Genomic DNA, 13,117 nt, shown 5'->3' on the forward strand with positions numbered 1-13,117 from the left:
TTCCGCCCCTTACTATTTCATCTTCTTCCACCTCTGTCAATCATCCTTCTACCCATGGAATCCAAACTTCATTCGGCCGTCACCGTTACAAACATCAAAAATTTCATTCCCATAACCCTAGACACCGAATCTGGCCAATATACCTCATGGTCGGAACTCTTTAAAATCCATTGCAAAGCCTTTCTGGTATTCGATCATCTCACTACCTCCAACCACCCAAACCACACCCGATGACAAATCCCCTGCCCCTCCTACGATTGCTCTTGATTCGTGGGAAAGAATTGATGCCATAGTCCTTCAATGGATTTATGGTATCATCTCAAACGGTTTACTTCAAACCATTCTCAAGAAAAATACCACTACTTTTGATGCATGGACTGCATTAGAACATATCTTTAGTGATAGCAAAGCAACACGGGCCGTCTATCTCAAAACGAAGTTTGCCAACACCCGTCTTGACAAATTTCCGAACATGCATGCATATTGTCAAGAATTAAAAGTGCTCTCTGATCAACTTGCAAACGTGGATGCTCCCGTTTCCGAAACCGACTTAGTTATTCAACTAATTATGGGTCTTAATGAACAATACGAAGGCATTGGAACGATCATTCAAACCACCGAACCCCTTCCGTCCTTCTATACAGCCCGCTCACGTGTCACAATGGAAGAACAACGTAAAAATCATCAAGCAACAGCAGCCGCTTCGACCGCTGGCACTGCCTTACATGCAGCCGCAAACCGCACTGGTAATTCCCCTGACCCTCGTTCAGATTATACATCAGATAGGGGACGTGGTCGTGGCCGCGGTCATGGATATGGTAGAAGTAACATGGGCGGGGGGCGTGGCTATGGAAACAATAACTACGGTAACTTTAATCCCAATAATTTTGGAAATTGGAATGGCCAGACTCATCCACCAAACTCCTATTCCAATTCCCCTTGGACCAAACAGGCTTCTCAAACCCAGTACCATCACCCTGGCCCAATCAGTTTCCTTGGAACAATCAGCAAACATGGCCCAACCCACCCTGCCCATACCCAACTGCCTCCCCACCCAACAAACCCAATGGCAATCCCGGTGATGGCCTACTTGGACCCAGACCAAATTAAGCGTATGCTGCCAATTATGCCTCTACCGACATCGAGCAGGCACTCTACACCATGTCACTCAACCCCCCTGATCAGTGGCTTATGGACACTGGAGCTACATCCCACATGACCAATAATCCAGGTAATTTCCAAACCCTATTTAATAATGGCATTTTTAATAATATTATCGTCGGTAATGGCACTACAATTCCGGTTTATGGACAAGGCAATCAAACCCTCCCACCGCCCTACCCACCCCTCAAATTAAATAATGTACTCCTTGCACCCAAATTAATTAAAAATCTTATTTCTGCCCGCCGCTTCACTATTGACAATTGGATTTCCATAGAATTTGATCCTTTTGGTTTTCTTGTGAAGAATTTCAAGACACGGATCCCTATCCTCCGATGCAACAGCAGCGGGGATTTCTATCCACTATTTCCATCAGAGTCTACCCAATACACTTCTCCTTCCACTTTTGCAGCTATCTCTCAATAACTTTGGCATCAACGTTTGGGTCACCCTGGCTATACTTTGTTACAATCTTTGAGAACTTCTAATGTTATTTCTTTTACTAAATTGAATAAGAATGTTTGCTCTTCTTATATTATTGGAAAAAGCATTAAATTACCTTTTATGCCGTCTAATTCTTGTACATATATGCCATTTGATATTATTCATAGCGATCTTTGGACATCTCCAATAATCAGTACCGGGGGTCATAGATATTACATCCTTTTCTTAGATAACCTGACAATTTTTTTGTGGACATTTCCCTTAGCCAAAAAATCCCAAGTATATACTATATTTAGTAGTTTCTCTAAACAAATAGAAACTCAATTTGAAAGAAAAATAAAAACCTTTCAATGTGACAACGGTACCGAGTACATTAATAGCTCATTTCAGCAACATTGTAATCAAAATGGCATGCTTTTTCCTATATCGTGTCCCCATACATCTTCACAAAATGGAAAAGCGGAACGCAAAATCCGTTCCATTAATAACATAACCGAACTCTTCTAGCTCATGCTAATCTCCCCCTGCTTATTGGCACCATGCCTTAGACATGGCCACTTATCTCCTCAGCATTCTACTTAGCAAAAATCACAATTTCAAAACCCCTACCGAACTTCTCTACAAATGTCTCCCGACCTATGAACACCTACGTGTCTTCAAGTCCCTTTGCTACCCTCTTAACCCCTCTACTCTAACTCACAAACTTGCTCATCGCTCTCATCCATGTGTCTTCCTTGGCTACCCACAAAATCATCGTGGGTACAAATGTCTTGACTTACATACACATCAAATTACGATTTCCCGACACGTAGTGTTTGATGAAACAATCCTACCCTTTGCTAAAAATCTAATTTCCTCCCCCATCACATCCAAACATAACTATGATTTCTTAAACACACCACCACACCCACATCTCTGGTCTTTGGTTACAACACCTGTTTGTCCCACATCGGATCATTCTCAGCCCAGCCCCACCAACACTAGGCAACATACTTTTCCCAACCTTAATACACCTACTCCATTCAATGTTCCAAACCAAACCTCACCACCCACAACACCTACGGCCCAACCCAACTCCCCACCATCTACGGCCCACCCCCTCTCACCACTCACAAATCACTCCACAACCAATTACAACACCCAACCAATTCCAAATCAATCTAGTATACTAACTAACACTACTTCCCCACCATCGTTGTCCCCTCTTAATATCCTGCCACCACAACCCGCAACCACACGTACCATGCGTACTCGCGGTATAGATGGCATTACAAAACCAAAAATACCTTTCAATCTCTCAGCCACCACAATCGTCCCCATACCCAAAAACCCCATCCATGCCTTATCTATACCGGAATGGTATAATGCTATGACCGACGAGTATAATGCCCTTATTAAAAATGGGACTTGGGAACTTGTGCCCCGTCACCCACAGATGAATGTAATTTGGAGCATGTGGTTATTTAAACATAAGTTTAACTCAGACGGCACACTTGAGCGATATAAAGCACGGTTGGTTTGTGATGGTCGAACACAACAGGTTGGAATTGACTGTGGGGAAACTTTTAGTCCGGTTGTCAAACCGGCTACTATACGGACAGTATTATCTATTGCCTTATCCCGATCATGGCCGGTGCACCAATTAGATGTCACAAATGCTTTTTTGCATGGGAAACTTGACGAAACTGTATATATCTACCAACCAATGGGGTTTCGTAGTAGATCACACCCGGATTATGTATGCCACCTCAAGAAGTCGTTATATGGACTAAAACAAGCTCCGCGTGCGTGGTATCAACGATTTACCCAGTATGTTGAAAAACTGGGATTTCAGCAAAGTAAGTGTGATAATTCATTATTTATATTACATCGCGGGTCTCAGACGGCATATCTCTTGTTGTATGTTGATGACATTCTTCTCACCTCCTCTTCGGAAGTTCTTCGGCAACAACTCATGGCACACTTAGCATCGGAATTTGCAATGAAAGACCTGGGCCAACTTAGCTATTTTCTTGGCATTTTGGTTACTAGAACAGGTGACAGTATGTTTCTCTCACAAAGCTCGTATGCGCATGATATTATTAAACGAGCTGGGATGCAGACCTGTAAACCAGTTCCGACCCCGGTTGACACTAACGGAAAGCTTAGTAGTGACTCCGGTACCGTATTCGATGATCCAACCCTTTACCGGAGTATGGCTGCTGCATTACAATACCTTACTTTTACTCGTCCCGACATCAGTTACGCCGTACAACAGGTCTGTATGCATATGCATGCTCCGCGATCGACACATTGGGATGCCCTCAAACTTATTATTCGGTATATCAAAGGCACGGCACATTACGGACTCACACTTAGTAAACCGACCAGCCATGCCCTACTAGCTTATACTGATGCCGATTGGGCGGGTTGCCCGGATACTCGTCGTTCAACGTCAGGTTATTGCGTGTATTATGGCTCTAATCTTATCTCATTGTCCTCTAAATGTCAGCCTACCATTTCACGTTCAAGTGCCGAAGCAGAATACCAAGGTGTTGCCAACGTCGTCGCTGAAATTTGTTGGTTACGGAACCTGTTATTAGAACTGCACCGCCCCCTATCTCGAGCATCGCTTGTTTACTACGACAATGTCAGTGCCATTTACCTGTCCGGGAACCCTGTCAATCTCCAGCGCACCAAACACATTGAACTTGACATTCATTTTGTACGCGAGCAAGTTCAACGTGGCCAGGTTCGGGTTTTGCATGTTAGCTCTCCGTATCAAATAGCCGATATTTTTACAAAGGGTCTTCCATGTGCTCTGTTTGAAGATTTTAGATCCAGCCTCAGCATCTGGCCACCTCCCGCTTCGACTGCAGGGGTGTAATAGACTTATGTTTGTTAATGATAGTATTATATTTGTTAATGATAGCATACTCTAATTTGTATTATTTGATATTCATGGCTAGTATCATATCTCCAAATAGGAGATTGCATTTGTATGATATTTAAAGGATGAATGAGAATGAATGGAATTCATTGAGCAAAATATTATTCTTGTATATCTCTATCATTAGGTTAATTTCCAGTAGTAAGTTTAATAAGAGTGACTCATTTTAACCTATTGTATTACTTAAGTAAATTACTCTTAATTGACCCATTTAGCAAACAAAGTTGCTCAGATCAAACCATTAATAGTAGAAAGAAATTAACTTTTTAATAGATTAGACATTAGTTATGCAAATCATTCTTGTATACTGCAACGAAACACCAACTAAATCCCACAATAATAAATTAATAATCACAAAGATGGCTGTCAGCCTTCAAACATTGGTTTCAATCTATGAACTTGCCATGGAAACTTCTAGAGAAACCAAACCAAGAAAACTAAATTTTCAATCCTAAACCAAAATGAAAAATCCACAGGAGCAACCACTTTTGTTCACAATGGTCAGAAATCTATGCGATAGTCTGTTTGTGGTAAGCTTACAGGAACATGCGCAAAACCGCTAAGTAGCCTATTCTTTTCTTCCATAATCATATTGCGCCCGCGATTCTCATCGAGGCTTGTCACTTGTAAAAACTGAACAAGACCTGAAAATATCTCGTGCCTAGTTACACGCCGCTTCGCCTGTAAAATAATGCCATTTTTATAAACTTTATTAACGAACAACTTATATAACGTGCCATTTCAGTTAACAGAAAACTTGTTATCACTTTATTTCTTAATTACTAAAATAATAAGAATTATCAAACACTAAAATTATTAAATTCTTATTACAATTTCATAACTATATACCACTGATTATCTGATTATGAATACTTCAAATCATGATATTAGTATCTAAATGTACATATTTGCGCCCTGAATGAATATATTACCTCTGCTTCGACTATAAAACGAGCCCACATCTTATCGCGCATTTCCATCCTCCTTTCAAGATCATCACACCAAAGCCTTTGATTATGTCAACCATTTCAAGAAAGAACACTCGTTCTTCACACAACATCTGAACAAGATTTACACATAAAGGGTGCATATCAAAGTTTATACATATAACGTTCAATGTTGGTTTAAAACACATGACTTTTTGTTGTTACCTCTATAAGCATTTGTCCAGGGGTATTAAGATCCTCAACTATTAGCGGACAGGCCATCATTTGGTTCCCTAATTCATAAGCCCAAGTTGCATCATTGCCTTTGTTTTTCTGAAATCATTGTGTTAATTATTGTTAATTATAATCTAAAGCTTTGATTAAGCGATTCATGAGGTTGTGAACAGAAAAAAAATAGATTTTATGCAACTTTCAACCTGTTAACCTGATTGACTCGTTCCCCATTATATTATATATGCTTACCTTTGGTTCATCGGCCTGTTTGATTCTCGCAGCATGTTTTGTCACGCTTTGCAAGAAAACCATGTGTTTGATGGTTCGGTCCAACAAAGAGTCGATACTCATCTACGAAAATCATAAAGTCAATCATATTCATGACTAAAGATACATTTATATGATTCTTTTTAAATAAAAGGGTTTTAAAATTACACACCTTGTTACCGTTGGGAATCAGTTCCCTCAACTCAGCCATGCGGTCCAAGATTTGCTGGCGGTCTTTAGGCCGTGGTCGAGTCCCTGGTTTGGCCTTTTTCTTAGAAGCTTTTGGTGGTTCCACAAGATTCTTAGCAGTTGAAGACACAGCATGTGAAGTACCAGAAATACCCTCCAAAAGCTCATCAATCCTAAGTTTTGAGAACAACCCTTTTGCTGAACAATGGGTAGAAGAGTCTATACCAACTTGCGTGTTTGCCTTCTGATGACGAAAGTCAGCTTGACTTTCTTTGACAATAGGTATCAAGTTCCCTCCTTTTTGTTCAAGATTCATGGAAATAGGTTCTTGAATCCATTGGGATATATCAAGATCATCCGGGATTACGAAATCTTGGAGTGGGTCAAACAAATCTTGATCGCTGGATCGAGTAGGAAACGAGTTCCATGATTCTTGAAAAGAAAGATTATTTGGCTGTAACCAATTATCTGACTGATTATGATCAGGCACTATGGATGGTATCGGACAAGCCGAAGAACACGTTTCTTGAAACATTCTTTTTGTTTGATTTACAAATTCAGCAGTCTCTATAATCTGAATCATCAGTAGCCACACATACATCAAATTTACACATGTTACAATTCAAAAAATCAGTTTTCTGGTAATTTGGAGCCTAAAAGTAAAGCCATTAGTTTCTTTTATTAATAAAGTGAAGCATGATTTAACCTTCTTTGTGGACCCAAATTGTACCACTCCTTGTGGTTCCACAGGGATTGCTGCAATTGTCTGCAACAATAGACCAAAATTATTAGCAAGTTCAACGGTACCACCCGAAACACACGTTTTTCACAGGATTAAAAAAACAGCACCTTTATACCGCAAGAATATTGGCAATGAAATTCAGAAACATTCTGCAAAAGAAATTATATGTTTTTAACAAGATTAAAATAAGGTTATTGGAGTTTAATAATCTCACCTTTGACCTATTGGCCGGGCTTAATCCCAACTAAAAAATGTTATTTTCCTCTAGAAATCCCATACTAACTGAAAAGTAACCGTTGGCTTTTGATGACATGGAAAATACATATAAGATTGCTGGAAGAAAATAGGTTGAAATTGGGACTGTCAAAAAATATGTTTTCTGTTGGGATTAATCCCGACCAATAGGTCAAAGTTGGGATTATTGAAATCCAATAACCGTTAAAATAACCATAAAGAAGAAAAAATATATTCAAACCAGAAACACATCCGAGATCGAATTTGAAGAAGTTTGTTGTCTGATATGTTTCTAAGCAGATCCATTGGTGATTCTTGGTAAGAGCAACTTGCCCAATAAATCTTGACATTTTTCAAGAAAGAATTTATTATTACTAGAACTGAAAATAATTTAATGGGAACTTATTATTATTAACTTTTATCAAGTTAATGTGTAAATGAACATACCCTCCTCCTATCATATGAACTTGTGGACACAAACTTTCAACAAACCCCTGATTTCCTCCTCATCAAAGTAAGCTTCTTGCATAGTCAAGAATCTATAGCATTCAAATATCATAATTACAAGTAAAAAGAAGACCTTTTTTTAACCTTTTAAGATAAATAAAGATTAACTGATTATTAACTGTAACCATTTTTTGCTTACATTGCATTTTCTTGATCAAAACTCCAGAAAACACCATATGACCATCCATAGCAAGTGCAAAGATTCTTGAGCAAATTCTTAATAACTGATTCCCTCAGTATTGTTCCCATTTTTCAACAAAATCACTCCAAAAAAACAGCTTTCTTCTTTCTCTGAACCCTAACTCTGCAAAACATAAGCAAAAATGTCTTCTTTTTGTTCCAAGATTGCAAATCCAGAAAAACCAAATAGTAATAATAAGTGCTTTGGGAAAGCAATTTTGATGAGGTTTGGATGAAAAAGAACAAACAAACAACCAAGGTGAAAGCAAATGTATGTTTTTATGAATGAATGCTTTTGTGATGTGTTGTTAGTGTTATAACTGTCAGAAACAGTACCACTGCAGGGTGACGGGTCTTTGAGAGTTTGAAGCCAATAATATTATGCCAATGGCAAAAAGGTAATTGCTTAATTGTACTAAAAAAGAAAAGAAAAAGAAAGAGAAAAAGGCTTCCAAATGTGTGTAGAAAAGAAAAGGCTGTAAAGTTGTATCTAGCAAGAATGGCATGAGACAAAAATTGCAACTTCGAAAGCGAATTGGATTGGATGGGCATGCATGTTATTTGTTGGTATTGTCATTGATCATGGAAAGAAAATAAAATGTTGTATTTTTTGTTTTAATTTATAGTGTATGGTTGTATTATAAATGAGTCAAGCTATTTGAATTTAGCTTGTTAGAACCTGGTCTCAAGCGGAGCTTAAGTTGAAACTCATATAATAAACAAGCTTAACATATCAAGTTTAGTTAGATTTGTCACCCTAACCGAGCTCACTATTATACAATTGTAATATTCTTTTTTATTTATATATTTGTATGTATATAAAAATAATAAAGAAATTGAACTCGAGTTTTAGTCGGTTTGAAGCAATCCGAGTCTGTAATTTTTAAACTCTACAAGGTGAGTTGAGCTTGGCAAGGCTTTGTTTATTGCATAGCTAGTTTAAGTTATGAAAATACAAAAAAGCTTTATGTATCATCACAAAAATTTTCAACGGTACGCATAATTTAAAATAATAAATTTAATACGTGAAAATAAATAGAGTAGACATACATAAAATACATGTTTGATAAAAACATAATTTGTAAATAAAAAAGTTAGTAATGTTTGTAGATTTGATTCATGATGGTACGTAAATATAAAGTTGATATCCCAAATAATTGTGGATGCTTCACCTCTTCACGTGTATAAAGGTAAAAAAATGTATGGCGCGCTATGAATATATCTAGAAATTATTAATTTTTTAAGCATATACATACACATTGTATGAAATTAAAATCAAATAAGTTCATGCAAAATATATGGTTCTTAATAAAAAAAAAAAGAACCGATACAATACAGTGCCATATTGTATGAAAATACGTTAAAAGTTCTAAAATCTTTTAATGTATGTATTGGAACATTTAAAAAATCAACAGTGAATATAAGCCCACTTAAAGCTTATCTGGGTGACCAATTTCTTAGCTCAATTTTTTTTCTTATTAATTATTATATTCAAAATTTCATATATATTTAACAAAATAAAACTGCTGTTTTACTTTTAAAAATACTTAAGAAAAGAGATAACTTCAGAAGCGGCCCCATGTTGTAGCCACAAGGACTAGGGCCCAATCATCAAGTATTCAAGTCCGTATAATAAGAAAATATGAGCAAAATATAGTATAATAAGTATGAAGGTTAATTTTGAATTATTAATAAAGTTAAGAATTTATTATAACAGTTTTAGAAAAGGTTTTGTATTGAAGAGAAAGTTTAGTAGTTGTTTTGAATGACAAGTTTAGTAGATCTATAAATAAGGTCTAGTTTATTGTTTTATGTGTGTCCTCAAGTCTCTTCTCCTTGTAAGTTTGTTACGTTTGTGAAGTTCGTTTGTTAAGTTGTTTGATTATTATATGAAAAGAGTCGAGGGTTGTCACCCCAATATCTTATGTTCATTTGTTTGATATGATATGGTTGTTTGATCCGTCCGGGTCAATAATTGATATCAAAACCAATGGGATATTGAGACTATATGATCAGACAGATAGATTGTTGATGAAGGTATCAGAACTATGGCTCAAATTCACGCAATGCTTTTAGCATCATGATGGTGTACTTGTTGTGTGAGAAAACAATAAGGTATATTCGAAGGAGATAAACGTACAAAGAATTTTAGAGAAGGTTAAGGTTTTATGTGTAAGACGTAACTTTGATGTTCCCTTTATGATTTAAAATAATTGCTAGTGCCACACATTTTATGATATATGTGTGATGCACTTTTCTCTTATTTCTCTAAAAGTCGTGTTCTATAAATATATTTCCATGATGTTACTATTATAGGTGTATAAACATATTAAAAGTCATCTAAAATTTTCAGGCAAAGATTTCATTCATATTTAGTATATATGAATACCATACATAATACATAAAATGTATTAGTGTGAGAGAATGAAAATTTGTGAAAGTTGTAAGTGTTTGGTTGGCCAAGTAAGTGGATCGAGTAAATGAGTATGCCACCAAGTGCATTACCTGTCTAATACTTACAAAGAGTTTCAAAGTAATCTAATACCTGATTGTCCAACCAGTATTGTAAAACTCGTTAGCCGCTAGTAAGACGGTGGGATGGAGACTAGTGCTTAATCAAAATTTTATCAGGACTAATCAGGATTAATCGAAAACATCTAGTCGAAATTTTTACGACACTGCATCCAACTCTATACCCGTCCCGACAAATTCAAGTTTTGAGCCCATCCCAAACAAGAGTGCGTGTCACATCAACACACTCTTGTGATGTTATCCGATAAGTATCAAATTTAATTTCGGTGGTTATGCGACTTTAATTATTATTATTATCACCACCACCATCACCATTAATAATATCTTCACTTCAGTCCACACAGCGACCAGACCAAACAAACATACATCCGATCCAATCCAATCCATGGCCAAGTTATACGTCCAAGCGGTGCCACCAACGGATCTGAACCGCAACACGGAGTGGTTCATGTATCCCGGCGTCTGGACCACTTACATACTCATATTATTCTTCGCTTGGCTCGTTGTTCTCTCCGTCACCGGCTGCTCTCCCGGCATGGCCTGGACCACCGTCAATCTTTCTCATGCTCTGGTCTGCTTTGCAATTCATTTTATCACTTGCTTATTTACGAATTTACTTGATCAGAATTTGATGTTGAACAGCCTTTTTGTTATAATTTGCCTGATAATGTTTTTCTTTTAAACACAAATACTGAGGTGTTGAATCAATCAAATTTATTTTTGGAACCTAGATTTGAATTCGCCCAACAAATCATAAAATCTGTATTCGAGTCGAATTAAGGGGGTGTTTGGTTGAGATTGCTTTTTTGCTTTTTGAAAAGAAAAAGGGAAGCTCCAGTTTGAAGCTTTTCAAGCTTTAAACTTCAAAGCAGTTTTTAAAAGCTCATCCAAACACCCCCTTAAAATCATAAATTCAAACCGAACGAAGTTGGAATGCTTCAAAACCGAATTCAAACCTTCAATTTCGAATTCGATCCAAATCGAAATCGAGTTTTTCGCTACTGTTAATTTCACAAAATTTGTTATGTGCTTCAAGTTATCACAATCATATCAGTCAATTGGTCAGATTGAGTATTCCTACCTTCTATTATCTGTGATCTGACTCACATTTATGTCATATTATTGTACAGAAACTCATATATCAACCTTTAGATCACAAACACATAATTCATCATGATCTGTTATCTTTTGCTTGTAATCTTGTATATATGTGTGCAATTTGGCTTGCATTTAGCTAAACTGAAGTGTTAATTTCTTTTTTATCATCAGGTTACATATCATTTCTTTCACTGGAAGAAGGGGACACCTTTTGCCGACGACCAAGGTATCTACAACAGGTTAACTTGGTGGGAGCAAATCGATAGCGGCAAGCAACTCACTCGCAACAGAAAGTTTCTTACTGTTGTACCTGTAGTGCTGTAAGTATCCTTATAAGTTCATAAGTTTGTATCACCATCACTATTTTTGGATATTATTATTGCATTTTCAACTTTACTAGAGTGCATACTCTGCTGTATCATATTGTCTTGCAAAATAAGCAATGTAAATGAATCAGGACCAAACTTTTTGTTTTGAATATTAAAAAATGCCCAATATACCCTTGATTGCTACAGGTACTTGATAGCTTCACATACAACCGACTATGAGAACCCGATGCTGTTCTTGAACACATTGGCGGTTTTTGTGCTAGTGGTTGCCAAGTTCCCGAACATGCATAAAGTCCGAATATTTGGAATCAATGCAGAAGAGTGACACGTGTCCTGTTTCTGTTTGCATACGGGTACTACATTGAATATATGTGCATTAATAGTTTTTGACATTTTTTTTTCTTGTGTTTCATGGATGATGAGGGAAACATATAGAAATGATATATTTGGTGTAGGTGATGTATTCTATTTGCAAGTTTTTATATGCAACATGGAGTTAAATTTGTATCTTAGTTTTTCGGACCGGTTGGACGCGTTCTAGCTTATGATGTATATATGTATCGTTATGACATTAAATGCTTGTAATGATGTAATTGTAGTTTTTAAGTTTTTACCGATTTAATAAATCTACCGACAATGTCGGCTCAACTTTTTGAATGACTAAAGTGAAATGTAATTAGACTATAGGTTCAACTATCAAAGCCTGTATATATATGAAGAAACACTAACCGGACCCCGGGCAGATTACTGGTAACCTGGGGGTTGGAGAGATGTTTCCCACGAGGGGTTAGACCCTTGGAAGATGGTTCTTCTGATAACCTGCAAAACAGATACCGTGAGCTCGTCACTGAGAAGGGGGGGTTCCTCCTTGTGACCACCCTCCGGCGTGAGAATCAGACTAGATTGCTCTTTAAATATAAAAGTATATTAAGAGATTGCTAGAGCAGATATCAGGTATAATATGATGATAATGTAGTAAGATATGTTGTGTTTAGATGATCATACCATTTGGGGTATTTATAGCCGAAGGTAGGTTTCCAAGGAGGTATGGCCGGCTGCAACAGTGTTCCTGTTCATCAACAGTAGCCTACGCACGTGCCCTGCTGGTAGTTGGTGGGTAGGCAGCGGCTGATAGCGACCAGGCCTGCTGTATACTATTCCCTTTCCACCAACTGCCGGCTACGCACGTGGTATGACAGTAGTTGGTGAGTAGGCAGCGGCTTAATAGTGATACAGTACAGGAGCATGCTGCTCGCCATACTGTATCAGTGAGCTGTCGTATCCCTGATCAGATCTTTCGCCCATACCTCGTCAGGTACAGTAAAAGGTCCTTCAGTATAGACTG

The 13,117-nt window shown here is 37.4% G+C and overlaps 1 protein-coding gene and 1 pseudogene across 2 annotated transcripts; one reads left to right on the forward strand and one right to left on the reverse strand.

The window, feature by feature from the left end:
• Window positions 1-5,035: 5,035 nt before the first annotated feature.
• LOC143546830 (transcription factor bHLH157-like) lies at window positions 5,036-7,882 on the reverse strand (annotated as a pseudogene). Its single transcript, XR_013137662.1, has 10 exons — window positions 7,773-7,882; window positions 7,574-7,665; window positions 7,368-7,468; window positions 7,000-7,041; window positions 6,857-6,916; window positions 6,134-6,724; window positions 5,898-6,045; window positions 5,686-5,783; window positions 5,467-5,594; window positions 5,036-5,215 (listed from the first exon to the last, which is right to left on the reverse strand). The product of XR_013137662.1 is annotated as a transcription factor bHLH157-like (transcript).
• A 2,845-nt stretch (window positions 7,883-10,727) lies between these two features.
• Window positions 10,728-12,318, forward strand: LOC143547486 (uncharacterized). Its single transcript, XM_077038900.1, has 3 exons — window positions 10,728-10,916; window positions 11,615-11,763; window positions 11,959-12,318. The coding sequence occupies exons 1-3, from the start codon at window positions 10,731-10,733 to the stop codon at window positions 12,095-12,097; spliced, it is 474 nt and encodes a 157-aa protein (XP_076895015.1). The 5' UTR covers window positions 10,728-10,730; the 3' UTR covers window positions 12,098-12,318.
• The last annotated feature ends 799 nt before the right edge of the window (window positions 12,319-13,117 follow it).

This window comes from Bidens hawaiensis, unplaced genomic scaffold, assembly GCF_021521415.1.
Source record: "Bidens hawaiensis isolate Kalapana, Puna unplaced genomic scaffold, B.hawaiensis_p1.1 tig00000905_1, whole genome shotgun sequence".
NCBI classification, from domain to species: domain Eukaryota; kingdom Viridiplantae; phylum Streptophyta; class Magnoliopsida; order Asterales; family Asteraceae; genus Bidens; species Bidens hawaiensis.